This window comes from Manis pentadactyla, chromosome 8 (assembly GCF_030020395.1).
Source record: "Manis pentadactyla isolate mManPen7 chromosome 8, mManPen7.hap1, whole genome shotgun sequence".
NCBI lineage: Eukaryota > Metazoa > Chordata > Mammalia > Pholidota > Manidae > Manis > Manis pentadactyla.
Window position 1 is genome coordinate 123,361,373 of NC_080026.1, and position 17,627 is coordinate 123,378,999.

Here is a 17,627-nt window from a genome sequence, read left to right on the forward strand (position 1 = left end):
TCAGAGTAAAACAATGTGGTGTTAGTTTTGCTTTATTTTATCATAATGTTTAATGATCTGTATGTTTACCTGGTGCTATGGAATAAATAAAATGTCTTAAGATGAATAACCTACATTGATAGCTTGCAGTGTTCATATGTCATGTTGATAGCCAGTCCTCAACCCTTACAGGGGTTTTTCTACAACAAGAACTTCTTAGACTCACATATTTACCACAGACTCTCCATCATTCTATCCTACATTTACATTTCAAAAATATCAGCATTGTGTTTCTGATGCAAGAAGGTGGACATTTTTGTAAGATTCACATTTGTGGGAAAAGTCTTTTGAGCCATCCTGTGCCTAAAGCCTTAATGTCTCCCTCAGCAATTGGGTGTGTTTCAACCTAAAGTTAACTAACAGCCCTATGATGTTGGTTGCCCTTCATGTCTCCTCACTTCTCTATTAAGGAGTTAAGAGAAAGCACTTTCAAAACAATCTCTCTTGTAATTTCCCATAGTGCCAAACATAGGTGGACATTTAGAGAATGAGGAAAGAGTACTTTCCTTTAGCTATCCCTGGTTGACAAGAGAAAAAAAAAAACCCTGTATATAGATTTTAGGGAATTACTCTTATCAAAATTCCTGCTTATGATCCCCTAAAGAGTCTTCCTCTTTCTACCCCTGGACTCTCTCTCAGAACTTGAGTAGAATAAAAGAGAATCTATCTATCTATGTAAACATGCATATATATACACACATATGTGCTGAGTATATAATATACACACAAATCTCTTATCTATTGATCTTTGATATATAGATTTATGTATGTGTGTATATGCATGAATATAAGTATATGTGTGTGCATGTGTATGTATATATGTGCACATATGTGCATCTGAATGTCTGTGTATGCACACATGTGTATTTGTTTTCTGTGTATGTGTATGAATGCCAAATTTTATGTTATAATGTTCATTGACAAAGGCAGAAGTAACTAAGTCTTTACTATATGAATATAACTTGTTTAAGCACATGGGCTAGGACTGGAAGGGAAGGAACACACACACATTCCATACAGAGATGGGATAGTAATATACAATTGCTATGTCCCACCCCATCCATACATATGTGCATTATTTTCTAATGCTCTTTAAATTTAACAGTATTGCATTGCTTCGGTACTTCTATACTTTTGTACATGACTCTATTAACAGATTGCCTCCTTTCTCCAACTAAACTGGATGATGAAGGAAATTTCATATTCTCTTGTGTTCCCCAGTGGGGGGTGCCTGGAACAGAGTAAGTGCTCAATAAATGCTCCTTGAATTAATGAAATGTTCATGTGCTTGGATTGACAGAAACTGGCCCATTTCTCTAAGAGATCTCAAAGCAGAGGTTGCCTCCTTGACCTGTTGTCTCCATGCTGGGGTAGCAAGGGAAGCTTCCCATCCTCATCATATAAATGCCTCCTGCCTTTGCTCTTTCTAAGTGTCAGTCAACAGCTTTCAATCCTTAGCACTGAAGGCCTGTGAGCAGCAGCGAGTCTACCACAGCGAAACTGGAATCTCGTAATAGCAAACAGTCTGTGAAGGTCTGAGAGTTCAGTTGCCCGTCTCTAGATAAAAGGACAGTCTTGTGGACAAAAATGCTTAGGAGCTCAGCAGAGATGGGACTACTTGTAAAAGCACTTCCCCTAATTCATATTTAGCATCCCTACTGCAAAATAAAGGCAAGAATTCTAGCAAACCATTTAAAAACTTGTTATTAAAGGCTCTCAACCCACCAAAAGGTAGTTTATTTCCCTGCAGTGAGCTAAAAAATATCTCTACAAAATCAGCTCAGAGATAAAGCAAAAAAAAAAAAAGCATTCCCCATCTCATTGTTTTTCACTTCTTCAGTCATAGGAAATTAAACAGGAAAATGTCTCAAATATGATATATTATTCCAATTGCTCTGCTGTAGTCAGGAGCAGTCACTCAAAAGATGTGATGTTAGGAGTTGCAGGGATAAAAAGAAATAGTGTAAATGCATTAGTGGTTCAGTAAATCTATTACAAAAACCACTGAATAAAACAACATGGAATCCTATTTGTATAAAAGGGAAATACTCATAACAGAATGGATGGGTTCACCTTTGTCTGCTGGATATTTAAAAACAATTAAGTATTTCATAGATCATTGACAAATTCTACTTAAAATTCAAGCCTCAATTGCATCCTTTGCTCAGTGGGTGGGAAAGAAATTAAGCGATAAATTGAGAGGGATTTTATTCATTTGGAAGGTACAGCACTCACAGCAAGTTAGCGCTCAGGACCAGGCCTTCCAGCCACGGACTGCAGGGATCCTATCTGCTTGGAATGGCCTGGTCCTGCTGGATTTCAGGGGTTGCTCACACCTTAGAGACTTATCACCTGAAAACATTCCCGAGATACCTCCTGGTACGGGCTCCTGTTTCCTTGCAGGCTGATTAACTGATAAAGAAAATAAGCCCTAAGAGTTAGAGAGCAGCCACCTTGCAAAGGGAGGCAGGGCAAGACAGGGCCTGTGGGCCTGGGCTTCATTCTTCAGCTTTCCCTTCCAGAATGAACTGAGTTCTCTGCAAATTTGCAAGCTAATGGACTGGAAATATCTGGCAGCGTGGGCAGGCTCACTAGTAGGTCTGGGAGCAACAGTCCAGATCTGGACCCCCCAGGAAACGAGGTTCCTATATGCAGTTCACGCAACTCCACATTTGCTCCAGGCCACAGACGTCCATGTGCGACAAGGCCAGCTCTATGGCTCCCCCTGCTGGGAAACCGACTAAATGCCCAGAACTATACGGCCCTCAATGGGATATTTAATGCCTCCCACAGAAAGGTCCCCACAGGCTTTCATAGGACCCCACAAACATCTGTAAAGTAAATACTCACCTTATAAGATCTCTGGGACTTTAACTTCTTCCTCACTAAAGTTGGGGAGCAGAATAGGGAAGCCTTCTTTGCCTTTCAACCAGAAAGTTGTTAGCTCTCCCTTGCCCTGTGGGAGGCAAAGTGGAGTGCGGGTGAGTCAGAGGAGAGGCTGCTTGCGAGGTACCGCCTCACCGCAGACACTTTGGGGCTCCCTTGCTTGTGACTGAAAATGTTGTTTGCAGCCAGAACTGCAATAGGCAGGAGCTGCCTCAGTGATGGAAAGACCTCATTATAGAAAAGTCAGTGATTTTCGTGAGATTGGCTAATAAGCCAAATGGACAGTTAGTGATGGCCTAGGGGGTGAGAGCCATTGGAGGCGAAATTTGTTTCCAAGAAAGTATTTTAAATAATAATAAAACCTATTGAACTCTCACTATGAGTAGGGCACTCGGTGAAGCATCTCACCTATATGCTCACCTTTAATCCTCACAGCCACCTTTGAGGGCAGTATTATCACCATCCCCATTTTACATGATCAAACTGAGATGTTAAAGCCCTCAAATCAGACAGCAATTCTGGGAGGTGATTCAAAGCTTGATCTCTACTGCTGTATTCTAGAAAAATCTTCCTGTCACCTGAAGTCCTCTGACCAAATACAGCATGCCAGGGCCAGGCTCAGCCAACTGGAGGGTTGATGACATCCCCTTCTGTTTCAGTTCTTTCCCTGGACCCCCACATCCACCCAAACACCTAACATCATAGCAACCACCCCCCATTCCCACCATAAACATCTCTGAGACATTCTTGAGAACATCTCAAGAGGAGCAACCTCCACCCCAAAGGCTCGTGTTTGTTTATCAGAAAGATGAGACTGTATCATGGCATGTTTCAGTGACAGACTGTAGGCCAGGATGGAGGAGAAGGCAGAGGGAAAGGGAAGAGACACTTAAATCTATAGAGATGAGGTCCTAGTACCCCCAAACCAACGGGCTCTGTTCCCTCTCCCTAGGCACTTTAGACTTGGGAGAGGGGACGCAGAGGAAACATGGGCACTGTAATTCCTGGGCTTGTATTTGCTGTTGCTTTCTGGGAGACTGGACTGGCGTGGTCAGGCAGAAGCCAGGAGACCACTGGCGGCAAAGAGAGCGGAGACAGCCACAGAGCGCTAGTCTGGTGACTGAAGGTGTTTTCTGTCACAGAGTCCATGTGTGACCATTTGGGGAGACTGCATGGTCCTCTCTGAAGGAAGAAGACCTGGCAGACATGAGAGCCTCCCCAGGGACCTTGGTGGTCTCCCAGAACCACAGGGCAGAGGTTCACGCATCCCACATCTCCACCAGAGACCCAGATGGGGCAGGTGGGGGCAGGTGTCCTGGTCTTACCTTGACTGGAATGGTGCCTCTCTTTTGCAAATCGTATCCTCCCAATGTCAGCAGGGTGGCTGCAGTGCTCTCTGAGACATGAATCCGGAGAGCTGCCACAAACCAGTTATTACCAAGTTATTGCCTGGTTGCAACTTTCTGATGGGTGTCAGTGGGGCAGGGGCTACTGTGGAGAGAGAACGCTGCACTGCTCACATTCGTGGCCTGCCTGCACCTCTCATTAAGCAAATCACAGACAACATCTCTGAAGTCTGGGATGCTTGGGTGGGGAACCCCAACCATCCAGGCATTGCTCAGACACTGTTGGGTGGTGCTCAAGCTTTAACCTATTCAGTATAGAAATGACCTCCACGTGGAGGTCACTGGGCACCTCTGGGCATGGCACCGGAGCTGGTACATATCACTGAAAATGTTTGTAATCAGAACTGCAACTAGAGGCAGGTTTGCAGCCTATATCAGCAATTCCATCTTCAAAAGTTATCCTTAAAATCTTTACTTACAAGCCAAAAGGGAGGTTTCAAGCTATGTTTGAGACTTGATTGATTAACTGGGACAACAAAGTATTCAGAGGGGAAAAAAATTTTTGTGTGTTTATATATCATGGAAAAAGTACAAATTCAAAAGAATGTTAACCTAAACTTTTCAAAACTCAGGTAACTGAGTATTTTTTCCAGCTGATAAATGCCTCCACTGATAAATGGCATATATATGTCTGGCAATAATCAATGCAATAAAATTACTGTAAAGCAAAAACACATGAATCCCCTTGGGTCCTTGGCCACAGATTTCTTCTGCATTACTGACACTATACTTTATGTAAAGGATGGGGAAATGACATTCCATAGGCCAAATCCAGCCTACAACCTGTGTTTGCAAATAAATTTTTACTGGAACATGGCCCCACCCAATCTTTTACATGTTGTAAATGGCTGCTTTTCACACTACATCAGTTTAGTATTTGCAACACAGACTACAGCCCATAAAGCCTAAAATGTTTACTGTCTGGCTCTGTATCAAAAAAGTTTGCCAACTGCTGCTCTTCGTTTCAGTGATTTTATTATATGTGTACTTGACTGTTTAGAACGGGAAGTCCTGGAAGGAGGCAGTCATGTGCATTCACATGGCTCCATGGAGAGCACAGTGCAAAACCCAGCCTACAAAGCCTGTGATCGGCGTTGTCTGAAGTGAATAATGATCTTACTCTCCAAGTGGGAAACAGTAGACACAGTGCAAATGGGTCTTCTAAAAATACCCTCTGGTCAAAGACAGGGGACAGGAGGAACAGCAGTATCATGTTTGCAAAGTGCTGTAAATGATACCCACGCAAACTGCTGCTTTCCATTCTGGATGCCACGTTCACAGTGTCTCCAAACAGACAATACCTGGGCATGGTGATTCCCACCACGCCAGCCACCACAGGACCTACGAGGGGGAGAACAGAAGGGTGTAACCAATCTGCCTGTCTCAAGGGCTGGGCTCCACAAGGCACATGCCATCAACAAATGCATTTCGACAATTACTTGTTCAGTGCCCTCATAAGGCAAAGCTTAGCAATAGATCTTAGGGTTTATAGAAGGCAACGTACAGAACCCACAGACTTCTGGTAGAAAACAACATAGTAATCAATCTTTATGGACTGAATGCTTGTGCCTGACCTCCCTGATTCATATGCTGAAGTCCTAACTCTTGATACGATGGTATCAGGAGGTGGGACTTCAGGGAGGAAATTAGGTTTAGATGAAGTCAAGAGGGGAGGGGCCTCATGAGGATATTACTACCCTTCTAAGAAGAGGAGGAGACACCACACCTCTTTCTCTTTTTCTGCCATGCAAGGGCATGGCCAGAAGGTGGCCTTCTGCCAGACAGAAAGAGAGGTCTCTCTAGCTGGAAGCCTGATCTTGGATTCCAGCCTCCAGAGCTGTGAGAAAATAGATGTCTGCTGTTTAAGCCACCCAAGTGCATAGTATTTTGTCAACACAACTGAAGTAAGACAGAAATTAATGAAGATGTTTTCCACTTGCTAGAGATGCAATCACAGCAATCGCAGCACAAATATGGGAGTAATTAATTTGATTAGGGGACAGGTTTTATTTTAGTAAAACCTCAGAGGATAGGTAGGAACAGGTCCACCATCATAATATGTAGGGCCCAATTTAAAATGAAAATAAGGGACCCTTCACTCAAAAATGTTTAATAAGTTCAAGACGGTGACAGAAGAGCATTAAACCATGCTGGTCCCTTCTGCAGAGGTAACACGTCCATGAGTTTGACAAAAACAGAACAAAGTGCCTTTGATGCAGAGGCACAGAGTAAAAGCAGCCCGATATAACCATCGTGGCTTTTGTTCTCCACATTATTTTTGGTTCTGCACATTGAGGTCTTTGTGTGTCTTGTTATTACCAAGCAATCTGGCTAACAGGAAATACATGCAAAGACTACCCAATCTTTGATTTCCCCTGAAGATGTTACCACCCAATTTCAAGGTTCTAAAGGCCTCAGACCTAGGACTTTGGTCCAGAACTATCTGCCGCCGTACACAGGCCACAAGGCCACCTGCCATCAGTGCCGCTCACCTGTGTGGAGGCCGATCCGGAGTCTAAGCTTCTCCTCAGGCATGTGCCCAATCTGGAAGTGGATGGTGGCATTGAGGAAGTGCAAGGACATCATGGCGATCTCTTCCACGTGCTGGGCTCCATTGCGGATGGGAAGTCCGCTGGCTACCATATATGCATCTCCAATGGTCTCAACCTTAAAATAGCGCAACAAAATGGACATGTATTCTCTATGAGGGAGGCTGGGGTGGGGGTGGGGTCAGAGACCATGGCCCCTTGTTACTGATCCCTGCTTTGAGGCCCCATACTTCTAGGAGTCTCACTCCCTGACCTCTGCTCCATCTAAGACCCAGCATTCCCTCAGGTTTCTGCTCTTGGCCTGGTTCTTCCACAGAGTCCTTCTTCTCTGAGCCCTCTTCCCCACAGTCACTGCTTCCTCCTCTGAAATCTGATAGTGGCAGCTGAGGACCACATTTCCTTAACACAGGTTCAAAACCAGTTAAACAGGCAGCAGTGTACTGATGCAGTAAATCTTGAAGGGTCACATGGATCCATCAAGTGGAATTCATCTTCCAACCTGAAATGCCTTCACCCAACACAAGGGCTCTTATATACACTTACACATATGAGCACATTATACAGAACATATACTTTATACATACATGTAACTGTATCTGCCTGATCTGTCCTCTTCTCTCCCAGTCCTCCTAAGAAAATCAGCTTGCATTTCTCTCATTCACAATGGAGAATAAATGACAAGTGTAAGCTTAAAGTTACAGCCCTTTCCAATGGATATGCATTTTAGCAGAATCCAAAAATGATGTGGTATAGGTGGAATTGCAGGCATTAGCCAGGTAGTAACCTGTCTCCTGGGGACCCCAAAATTACACAAAGTCCACTAGTACACAAGTCTAACTGCCTCTAGGCTACCTCTCCCCTCCATGAGCACATCCTTTAGAAATGCAAACTTATTTTAGTATTAGCTCACGCAAAACATGACTGAGAGGGTAACATAAAGAGAAAATCCCAGGGGCTGCCCTCCTAGACAGTGCAGGCTGTTTTTGTTGGGTGTGTGTGATCTGCTCTCTGAGATTATCCATACCACCCTTTCACTCTTCAACAGAGGGAACATCTGTGGGCAACGCTGGGGGATGACCATGGAGAACATGTCACCAAGGGACATGATCACACTGTCCCTCGGGGCTCCCTGGCCCCAGGGCCTTGGAAGGAGCCCTGTGATCATGGCCAGAGCTGGTGCCCTTGTGGCTGCTCACCCGGCCTGTGTGAACACGGGCCCTGGAGTCATGATCTGGTCCCACTGGAAGTCACAAAACACGAAGAACTGCCATCACCACCACCTGAATGGAGCCAAATTACTGGTTCTTCTATTCTCCATCCAAAACTGTATTTCACTTTAGGTGACCATATTCATACAACCCCAGACTAGTACTAGGCAGGTAGTTGTCTGATAGTCTGAACTTGGGAGTCTATCTTCACCTGAATTGCTAAAGATCACGGCCACAGAAGTGAGACTCACCCAAGACCCAGAGGCAACCTCGGAAGGAGACTGAGAGCCTCTCTGATCTGAAGGAAATATAGTCAGGAGAGGACTGGCGGGAGCAGCCGGTAGAAGGGTGAATGTCTCTTTTAGAAATGTGTTTACCCTGAGATAAAATGATGGAAGGGAACAGGGAACACTGATGATTCTTGACAAGCACGTGCACCTGTGATTGATCAAGCCCTTTGCCAGGAAAGCAACCAGGAGTAAAACGTAGAGTTTCTGCCATGAGTTGACTGAAATACAGCCTTCCTCCTAGCTGGCGTCTCGGGCTGGGCTCACCCTCACGCACGCCCGGCCAGCAGGGAGCACACGGTCCCTCACAACCCAGGAGCCAGGCCTCTCACCTTATACACATCATAAGTTTGAATGATGTGGTCGAATAAACTGTACAGGTCGTTAAGGAGCTTTACAACCTGCAAGGGGGAGCTGAGAGAACACAGTTTTGTGAATCCAACGATGTCGGAGAAAAAGATTGTCACGGACTCAAAATGTTCTGGCTCCACGGACCTTCCAGCTAAGAGCTGCTCTCCAATGAAGCTGAAACCAGAGAATGGGATTGTTTTTGAGCAATCTTATTTAACTTGTCTCCTACAGACCCTGGCGAAGTCATCTGCTTCTAAGCATTTGCCTCTAAGTAAAGCCCATTGCTTCAATGGGTTAGGTTTGGGGTAGAAAATCCATCATCTCAGGGCACTCTTTTGACACTCATTCCTCTGCCTGTGTTTTCTCTAAAGAAATATCTTAACTGGGGGAGGGAGGAGGAGCTAAGCAGATAAATGCCTTTACGAAAGGAGTTCTTCCTGAGGGCATTTCATTTTCCCCTACTAGTTACAGAGTTTGATCGTAAAGACTCGGTCTACAGTGTGGGAGCAAATGTAAGCATTCACCGATCCACAAGTCTGTATTTTTGTTTCAACCAGTCTCACATGAACACATTCAAATCCTCTTCCCAGCTTCTTTGTCAAAACACATGGGACAAGTGCAGGAATTTCAACAGCAGATGCTTCTTCCAAGTGTTTAGAGGATGCACAGGTGAAAAGAGAACCAAAAATGAGGCAGGTTTTGCATCTGAAGTCATGGATACATACTGTACTGTGCAAAGGCTTTGAACTTAAATCTGAAATACTGGGAAGTTGGTGATTAACTCATGTAACTAGAGTGCCATCTAGTGGTCTATCCCCTATTGTTGCACCCACCGTCTTCGTGGAAAAAGATAGGTTCTCTCTTCCTCTGGATTCGAGGGTCTTTGCCTCCATCTCCCTTTACAAGATGTACCAAATCACATGCAAAGTGACCTGTTTTAGAAGACCTGAAGTGCTCTTAAGAACAAAGAGTATATTCTCTCCTGGGGCTCTCTTAGATAACATTGTTGTCGCTTGCTTCCTGGTTCCTTTGCCACGGCCCCCAGGGCTTTGGAATACCTGGGCAGCATTGTGAACAGAAGCTTCTCCACCTTCCTCTTCTCTGCCATCAGCTGGCTGGTCCTCTCCTCCACCACCTCCTCCAGGTGATTGGCATATACTTCCAGCTTGCTCACCATACTGTCTAGGATGTTCGCATGGCTTTAAAAGAACAGAAATTAACATCTTTATAAAAGAACTTTAGGGCCACTGTGGAACACACCTTCTAACTATACATTCCAAGGAAACATTTCTCACCCTTAAGGTTTCCTCCCTAAGGGCTGCCAATGGACAGCAGCAAAATGACAAGCCTGCGCTTCACCAGTCCTGTGATCTTGATGTGCACCCTTCATTTTTCTGAGCCTCAGTTTCTTCATCTGGAAAGTGACCATAGTAACATATACCTCACAGGGTTGCTCTGAGTGTTCAGGGAGATGATGGGTACCCTTGGCTGTGTCTAGCACTGAGCATTCAACAAAACGGTGGCCTTGCTGGCCCTCCCTGACTTCCTGACATACTCCAGACCACTGGCGTGATCAGTCACAAATTTAGATTTCAGGGAGGGTCATTTTTTTCTTTTCAGATGGCAGATGTAAGGGACACTTCTGGGTCCCATAGGCTCTTGTTTTAGAAAGGTCTTCAGAGAAAATCATTTAAATTCCTCATCTTCCAGATAAGGAGACAGAGGTTCACACAGGAAATAGACTTGCCTTAACACTGGGGACCATATTTTCTGAGTAAAAAGTCATAGCTGACCTAAGACATATGATTTAAAACTATTTTGATGTGGGAAATGCAGAATACAGGGCTGTTGTGCTAGAATGCATAGCAGACTTGTCAAATTAGGAGCAGGCACCTGACCCCCAGCCCAGGGCTCCGTCTATCTACTCCAACTGCTTCTGACGTGGCTGTGCCTTCTTATGTTCAATGCGCCAAAACATGATGCAATTGTCCTGATGTGACGCAAGCCGCAAATAAGAAAACTGTTTGAGAGGCATGATTAATTTAGGTCATTAACCTACTTGAAGGTTGGTGAGTAATTTTTTATCCCATAGTCCAATCCCAACTGATTAGTCTTGACCTGTGGAATACTGGTTTGAATAAGATTCTGAGGCCATGTCAAAACTCCCTGGGAAAGACGACCTTGATTGATTAGGGGTATCTGGAATGGACAAAGGAGGACAATGGAAGTACTACTCTATGATCCATTTTTTTTTATCATTCATGAAATAAAGGGAGAATTTACTACCGTACTCGAACCAACAGCAAGCACAGTGCTCTGCCTATAGTAGGCATTGAATGAGTAGATAGTGAATGAATGAATGAATGAGTGGAGGAATGAATGAATGAATGGAGAGTGAGCCACACAGAACCGATCACAGCCATATAGTTTTAATATTCCACTTGTTAAGCGATTAGGAGAAAATGTGTGTTGCACATCTCACTCACCCTCTGGGACTGACTTCTCGTAAAATTTTCTTGATGGAAGGGAAAGTGGGCCGTTTCTCTGGAGATTCGTCCCAACATGCTCTCACCATGACCATAATCTTCTCATTGCCCTTCTCCTCTGACAAGGAAGGTCGAAGTGGAACTAAGGCCGTAGGGTCTTTGATTTGACTGATGATTTCTGAAATTCATTTTGGGGTTAGTTAGGCAAATGTGTAAACTTTGTGCCAGTTGGTACGTTTCACTTTAAATATAGGGAATGCTCATGCTGCTGGCTCAGTGACCACACTAGACCGGTGCTTCTCAACATCAGCTGGAAACCTGAGAGAAATGCAGATTCGCAGACCTCACCCCAGACCTACTGAGTTAGGAACTCTGAGGCTAGGACCTACGATACTGTGTTTTAACAAGCCTTGCCCATGATTCTGATGCCCGCTATCGTTTGAGAACCTCTGGTCTAGTGTGTGCAAAGAATCAATAATTCCTTAGTTCCCAGCACCAAGCTTGCTTTTGTAGGGAAGTATGAGAAGTTAATGAGAAGTATGTTTGCCCATAAACTAGGTACACAATGTGCTTTCCCTGGCTGTGGTCCTGTGTACACTTAGTCTCATGTGGCCAGCTCTCATTTAACTTTGTGAGCAGAGGACTACAGTGAGGGGGAAATATGCCCATTTCCAGTCTTCCTGCCCCCACCTCTGCCCCACCCCAGGTGGCACAGTCAGGGGCAGCTGAGTTTAGTGAGTGGAGGTGGGCTCCTGCCTCGGCTCAGTCTGGGGAGATCTGGGTAGCCACTTGGTTCTAAAGTCAGATGCACCTGGATTTGGGAGTAACCTTTTTGGGTTAGTCTCACTTCTATTTCATTTAGCCATAAATTAGACACTGGAACCTGCTTTCAAAGTAACTATATACATTCAGAAAGGCTCCTGATTTGAAAAAGTGTCCAAGGAATGAATGATGATCTAAAGATAAGACTTGAGATTGGCCATTTGGGGGATGGACTAGAAATGGTAGTCAAAGTGATAAAGAAAAAAAAAACAAGAGAGAAAGGTGGGATGGATTTAGTTAGAAACTCAGTCACATATATGTGCACAGTGATTCTCAGCCTGGGCCACTGGGAGAATAACCTGGGAACTTTAAAAGCCCTGATGCCATGCCAGTGCCCCAGATCAATGACATCAGAATATCCTGAGATGCAGGCATTAGCAGTCTTTAAAGTACCCCAGGCATCTAATGTGCAGCCAAGGTGGAATATAATAGTTCCAGGGGGTTATGCCTAGTATACATTTTTAAATCAATCTTGATTGCATTTTGCTTTATCTCCTACTACTTTTACCTTTAATTCCCTGATGGGCTGTGTGAAGAGACAACCCACCAAAAAAGAAGTCTGAATATATCCTTTATAAGTGGACAACAGCATTCATCAAAAAAAATTAAATATATTTTAAATATATATATCCTCAATTACATGTCCACAAAGATACAAGGCTGCTTCCTGCCCCGATTTATAATAGCAAAAATGGAAAACAACTGAAATATGCATTGATCAATAATATATGGCACATCCTTACAATGAAAAACTTTGTAGTCCTTAAGAAGGAATGAGATAAATTTGTATATACAGATATTAGGTGAGAGATGCCCAGGCAGAGGGAACAGCAAGTGCAAAGGCTCTGGGGTACAAATGTGACTGGCATGTTGGAGGCACATGAAGGTGGCCAGGGTGACCAAAAGGAGCAAACCATAGGAGAAGGAATTAGGGAGGTGCAGTAGGCTGACTGGTGGTCCCCAAAGAGATATGTCCATGTCCTAACTCCCAGAACCTGTGGATGTGACCTTATTTGACAAAAAGAGCCTTTGTAGATATAATTAAATATCTTGGGTTGAGGAGATCATTTTGGATTACCTAAGTGGGCCCTAACCCAATGCAGTGTCCTTACAAGAGACAGAGGAAGAGGCAATGTCACGGAAGCGGCAGAGATGGGAGCAATGTGGCCAAAGCCCGTGAAAGTGGGAGCAGCTACCAAGAGCTGGAAGAAACAAAGAATGGATGTTTCCTAGAGCTTCTAGAGGCAGCACAGCCCTGCTGAACCTTGAGTTTGGACTTTGAGTCTCTAGAACTGTGAGAGAATCAATTTCTGTTGTTCAAAGCCAACAGGTTTGTAGTAATTTGTTAGGGGGGCCCTCAGGCACTAACAGAGAGGGTCACAGAGGCGTGTTTAGAGGCCTCCGGTGGCCTTGTAGGCCACTGCCAGGACTCTGCTTCCATCCCCCAAGCAGGAAGCCAGTGGAGGTGGTTGTGGAGAGAAGCGACATGATATGACTCATTTTCTAACAGGATCACCCTGGCTGCTGTAATAGAATGAAGTACGTAATTACAAGTTCTTCATTTTTTAAACAAGCAAACTGTAGTTCGTTTTTTAATTTAAAAATGAACATGAATTTTAAAAGAAAAAAATGGAATAAATCATAAATTAATAAACATTTAATAAAATAATTCATGAAAACAAGCATTTAAAAGCTAGCCCAGATGACCAACTCCTGCCAAGGAGACTCTCCCAGCTTTACCACATGGTGCCTCGTTGTAGTCGTCAAAAGGCCCGTGGTCCTGGTGGTGGATAAGCTCCCTCATCAGGATGGCAAAGCTGTACACGTCTCCCTTTGGGGTGCCTGCCCGGGGCACCTCTGGGAGCCTCAACAGCTCTGGGGCCGTCCAATAGAGCTCTGCAAAGCAACGGATGTCAGCATAGGTGAGAGCAGCCAGGCAGACCCAGAGACACCACCGCTTGCTTCACTTCTTTCTCAGTGAAGCACAGGAGGAACGAAGGCATCCAGCTGCAAGGAGTCAGCCCTGACGGTGCTGGCTTAAAGAGCTCGCAGAAGAGGCTGTAGGTGTCAATACACAGAAAATGGTTGGGAAGCATGTGCTCTAACTATGGTGAACTCGTGACTGGGCAACTGCAGGTGGTTTTCCTTTTCCTTTTCCTTTCCTGCATTGCCCAAATTTAAAAAAGAATAACTTATTGAGGGACGATACATAGAACATTAAAGAAACCATTTTAAAGTGAACGACTTAGTGGCATGTAGTAAGTACATCTGCAGTGTTGTGCAACCCCCACCTCTATCTAGTCCCCAGACATTTCCATCACCCAAAGTAAAACTCCATACCCCTTAAGCAGTCACTACCCATGCCCCCAGCCCTGGCAACCATCAAACGATGCATTCTGTCTCTATGCATTTATCTGTTCTGGATATTTTATATACCTACTCTTTTTTTTTGCAATGAGGCTTGTAAGTTTATGTCATTATAGGTTATAATTGTTAAAAGAAAATATATTGGGGGTTAGGAAAGCAGAAGTGGCTTCTAGCAGGTTTTCAAAATGTCCCTTGTCTTTTTCTGTAAGACACTTATTCTATGTTATAGGAACTTCCCCACATGCACACGGCAGATGTGTTGCTGGCAGTGTGCTGCTCCGGAGACAGGTGGTCCGGGCTGAGGGCAGTGGGCTCTGTAGGGACCCAGATACATGAGAGGTGAGAGTCAGCAATGCTCAGTTAACGCTGGACCAGGGCGAGGAGTCCTGAGCTCGTGGCCCCTGTGTGAAGGAGTGCTGGATTTCAAGAACGTAAGAATCACCAGACTCCAACCTCAGGTCTGATTCAGTTGACGTGGGGTGGTTAACATCCCTAGCAGGTCCTGCACTCCTTACTGAGAACATAGGATGAAGCTATGATGGGATACAGAGGAGAAAAGGGAAAGGTAGTGACTTGCTCCAGGGAGCCCAGCCAAGCCAGGATGAGAACAAGTCTCCCAACTGGGACATCACACCATGGACTCATACCACCTATGTGGGTTATTTTTTCTTTTCTGCTTGGGTGAGCAGAAAAGCCATGTACTGTCACCTCCAGCAGAAGGCCGACCTGCAGGTGCCTGAGCATCAGGAAGCAGAGATGGAGCCAGGACTTCCTTCACCACTGTGCCCATAACGAGGAGGCATGGGATCTGCTAGTGGTTACCTGAGTGGTCCATTGTTTTCTCATTATATGTCCTGTGCGTCTGGCCATACTTGAGTTCCCACAGCCCAAATCCGGATAGCTTCACCTGCATCCGACCGTCCACCAGGCAGTTGGAAGGTTTCAGGTTGCCGTGAGACTTCAGGGGGCTCCTGTGGAGGAACAGCATGCCCTGGAAGAGTGAAATTGAGCAAACGAATTAGAGCAGGTGCCAACGATACCACTGGAAGAAACAGAGGCAGAGAAACGGATGGACAGAAACACAGCTGGACCCAGGGCAGGGGGATATGCCCACCTCTGGGTTCATTTGTTCATAAGCCACTAATACACAGCCCCTTGAGCATGAGGTCAACCTGGGTACGGGCACCCTAAAAAGAGAAAAATATTTCTGGACCCTCAGTGTAGAGTCACAAAGGCAAGGCCAGCTTAAAATAAATAAGCGAAATCAACCTCTGTTAAGCCTATTCTTCTCATCTAGAAGGGGGTGACAGTAATCCCTGCCTCATAGGGTGGCTGGGGAGATTAAATGGAATAATGGACACAGTGTGTGACACAGAGTAAATATCCTCTATAAATTATAACAAAAAGTTTGTATAAATATGGTAAAGAATATCAACAATATGGAAACACTATGTGATTAAGAATATTATTTTATTACCTATGTATTTCAAATTAGATTTTATTACTAACTATATACAATGATTCTATAACAATGGAATATTATATTCTATTACATGTACTTAATGGTCCTGTTTGAGCATTTCTCAGGGAAAGGCAATAAAATGAAAAAAATAAAATGCAATCATGAAGTACCATTATTTATGAAGAGAGCAGAAAGAACACTAGAGTCAGAAGATAGGTATTCAAGTCTAGACTTGACTACTCAGTCTCTTCAAGCAGGTCACTGCAACTCACTGGGCCTCGATTTCACCATCTGTTGTGATGGGACTGCCTAGACCTCTGCTACTTGAAAGATGGCCTGGGGACCTACAGCATCAGCTTCGCTTGTGACCTTGGCAGAAATGCAGAATCTCAGGCCCCACCCAGACCTACTGAATCAGACAGTGCATTTTAGCCTTACAGCCATCCCCAGATTTCACGTGCACATTAGACCGGGGAGAACTTGTCCTTGGAAATTGTTCCCAAACTTGGCTGCACCATAAAATCACCTGGGGAGCTTAAAAAGAAAATACCAATAGTTGGGCCCAAACACAAGAACCTGTATTAGCTACAAACTATATGTGGTGCAAGCCAAGCCTGAGCACTAGAGAACCCAAAACAGGGGAATGATCAGAATGGGGAAAAGAGGGCCAATCTGGAGAGCTTGCTAAAGGAGGTGAGTCAGAGAGGCAGAGATCACGCTCATTTAACAGGAGATGAAGGCAGAAGGTGTGGGTCTTCCCATGCATAGGGAGGGGCTTCAAGAAAGATCTGGAGTTGAGGAGGAAATAGTTACTTTGGGAGGACAGGTAGGAGAAGAGATAAATCTGGGAAACAGGAACTGTCATATTTGAAACATGATTAGAGAGACAGATGTTTGTATTTCTCTGAAGTTTTCAAGGGCAGGCCTAGAAGGGTAAAGTGATGGTTAGAAGGACGCGGCCAAACGCATTTCAGAAGTGAACCATGATAGTGCAGGGAGATAGGGGACCCACGGTTTATCATTTCAGGTTTTACTTCCTTGCCTTCCTTGATGACTTCATGAGATGGCATTTTAATAATATTTATTCAACATTTCCAGTTTCTTGGACTTAAAGCATTGACATAAAGGCTTTCTATATCTTTGACCTGATTCTCTGAATCATTCGTTTTCAGAATAGTTAGTTTAGGAGCTGGTGGGAAGGCAACCGTACCATCCCACAGGTACGGAGCTGTCATGGAGCCGTTCTACCTGCATCAGCCTCGGTAGCCTGGGCCTCCTCACACCTCCCTCACGTACCAGGTTTCAGAGCAAGAGAGAAAATGACAATTCCTCTCTCAAGGTCTTACAGGATCCTTTTTTTTAAGGTTATAGTGTTAACCTTACTCAGGTATCTATCCAAGTCTATTTCTTTAACTCATGTAATCCCCCTATTGTAGAGGTAGGTGGTGTTATCGTCAACCTCATTTTACAGATGAGTAAAGGGAGAAGCAGAAACTGGGAATTCTGCCATCTGATTCCCAAGTCCATGCCCTTGACCCACTGCCCAACTGCCTCTTTGCTAATAAAAGAAGCCTGTAAGGGCAGAAAGTGAGAAGAGATGGAATGTTTCATTTTAGCCACAAGTTTCCATGGAAATTCATTCTATAATATGGATTTGTGATGAACAAATAAATAACAATAAAGCTTTCTTTGAACGCTTTGCACTATGCATTGTCCAGGACACTTTACACATATTTTCACATTTTGTCTTTCCTGAGACAGGTT

At 44.4% G+C, this 17,627-nt stretch overlaps 1 protein-coding gene across 1 annotated transcript in view; it reads right to left on the reverse strand.

The window, feature by feature from the left end:
* The window catches only part of LOC118919077 (guanylate cyclase 2G-like), an 83,706-nt gene that overhangs the window by 43,012 nt on the left and 23,067 nt on the right, over positions 1 to 17,627 (reverse strand). The window contains exons 13-21 of the mRNA XM_036898620.2: positions 15,224 to 15,392; positions 13,775 to 13,930; positions 11,213 to 11,390; positions 9,785 to 9,925; positions 8,708 to 8,900; positions 6,824 to 6,998; positions 5,574 to 5,672; positions 4,251 to 4,342; positions 2,890 to 2,995 (exon numbers count right to left, since the gene is read on the reverse strand). Of these exons, the coding sequence (XP_036754515.1) occupies positions 2,891 to 2,995; positions 4,251 to 4,342; positions 5,574 to 5,672; positions 6,824 to 6,998; positions 8,708 to 8,900; positions 9,785 to 9,925; positions 11,213 to 11,390; positions 13,775 to 13,930; positions 15,224 to 15,392 (1,308 nt within the window). The 3' untranslated portion in view covers position 2,890. The remainder of the gene's footprint in view (positions 1 to 2,889; positions 2,996 to 4,250; positions 4,343 to 5,573; positions 5,673 to 6,823; positions 6,999 to 8,707; positions 8,901 to 9,784; positions 9,926 to 11,212; positions 11,391 to 13,774; positions 13,931 to 15,223; positions 15,393 to 17,627) is intronic.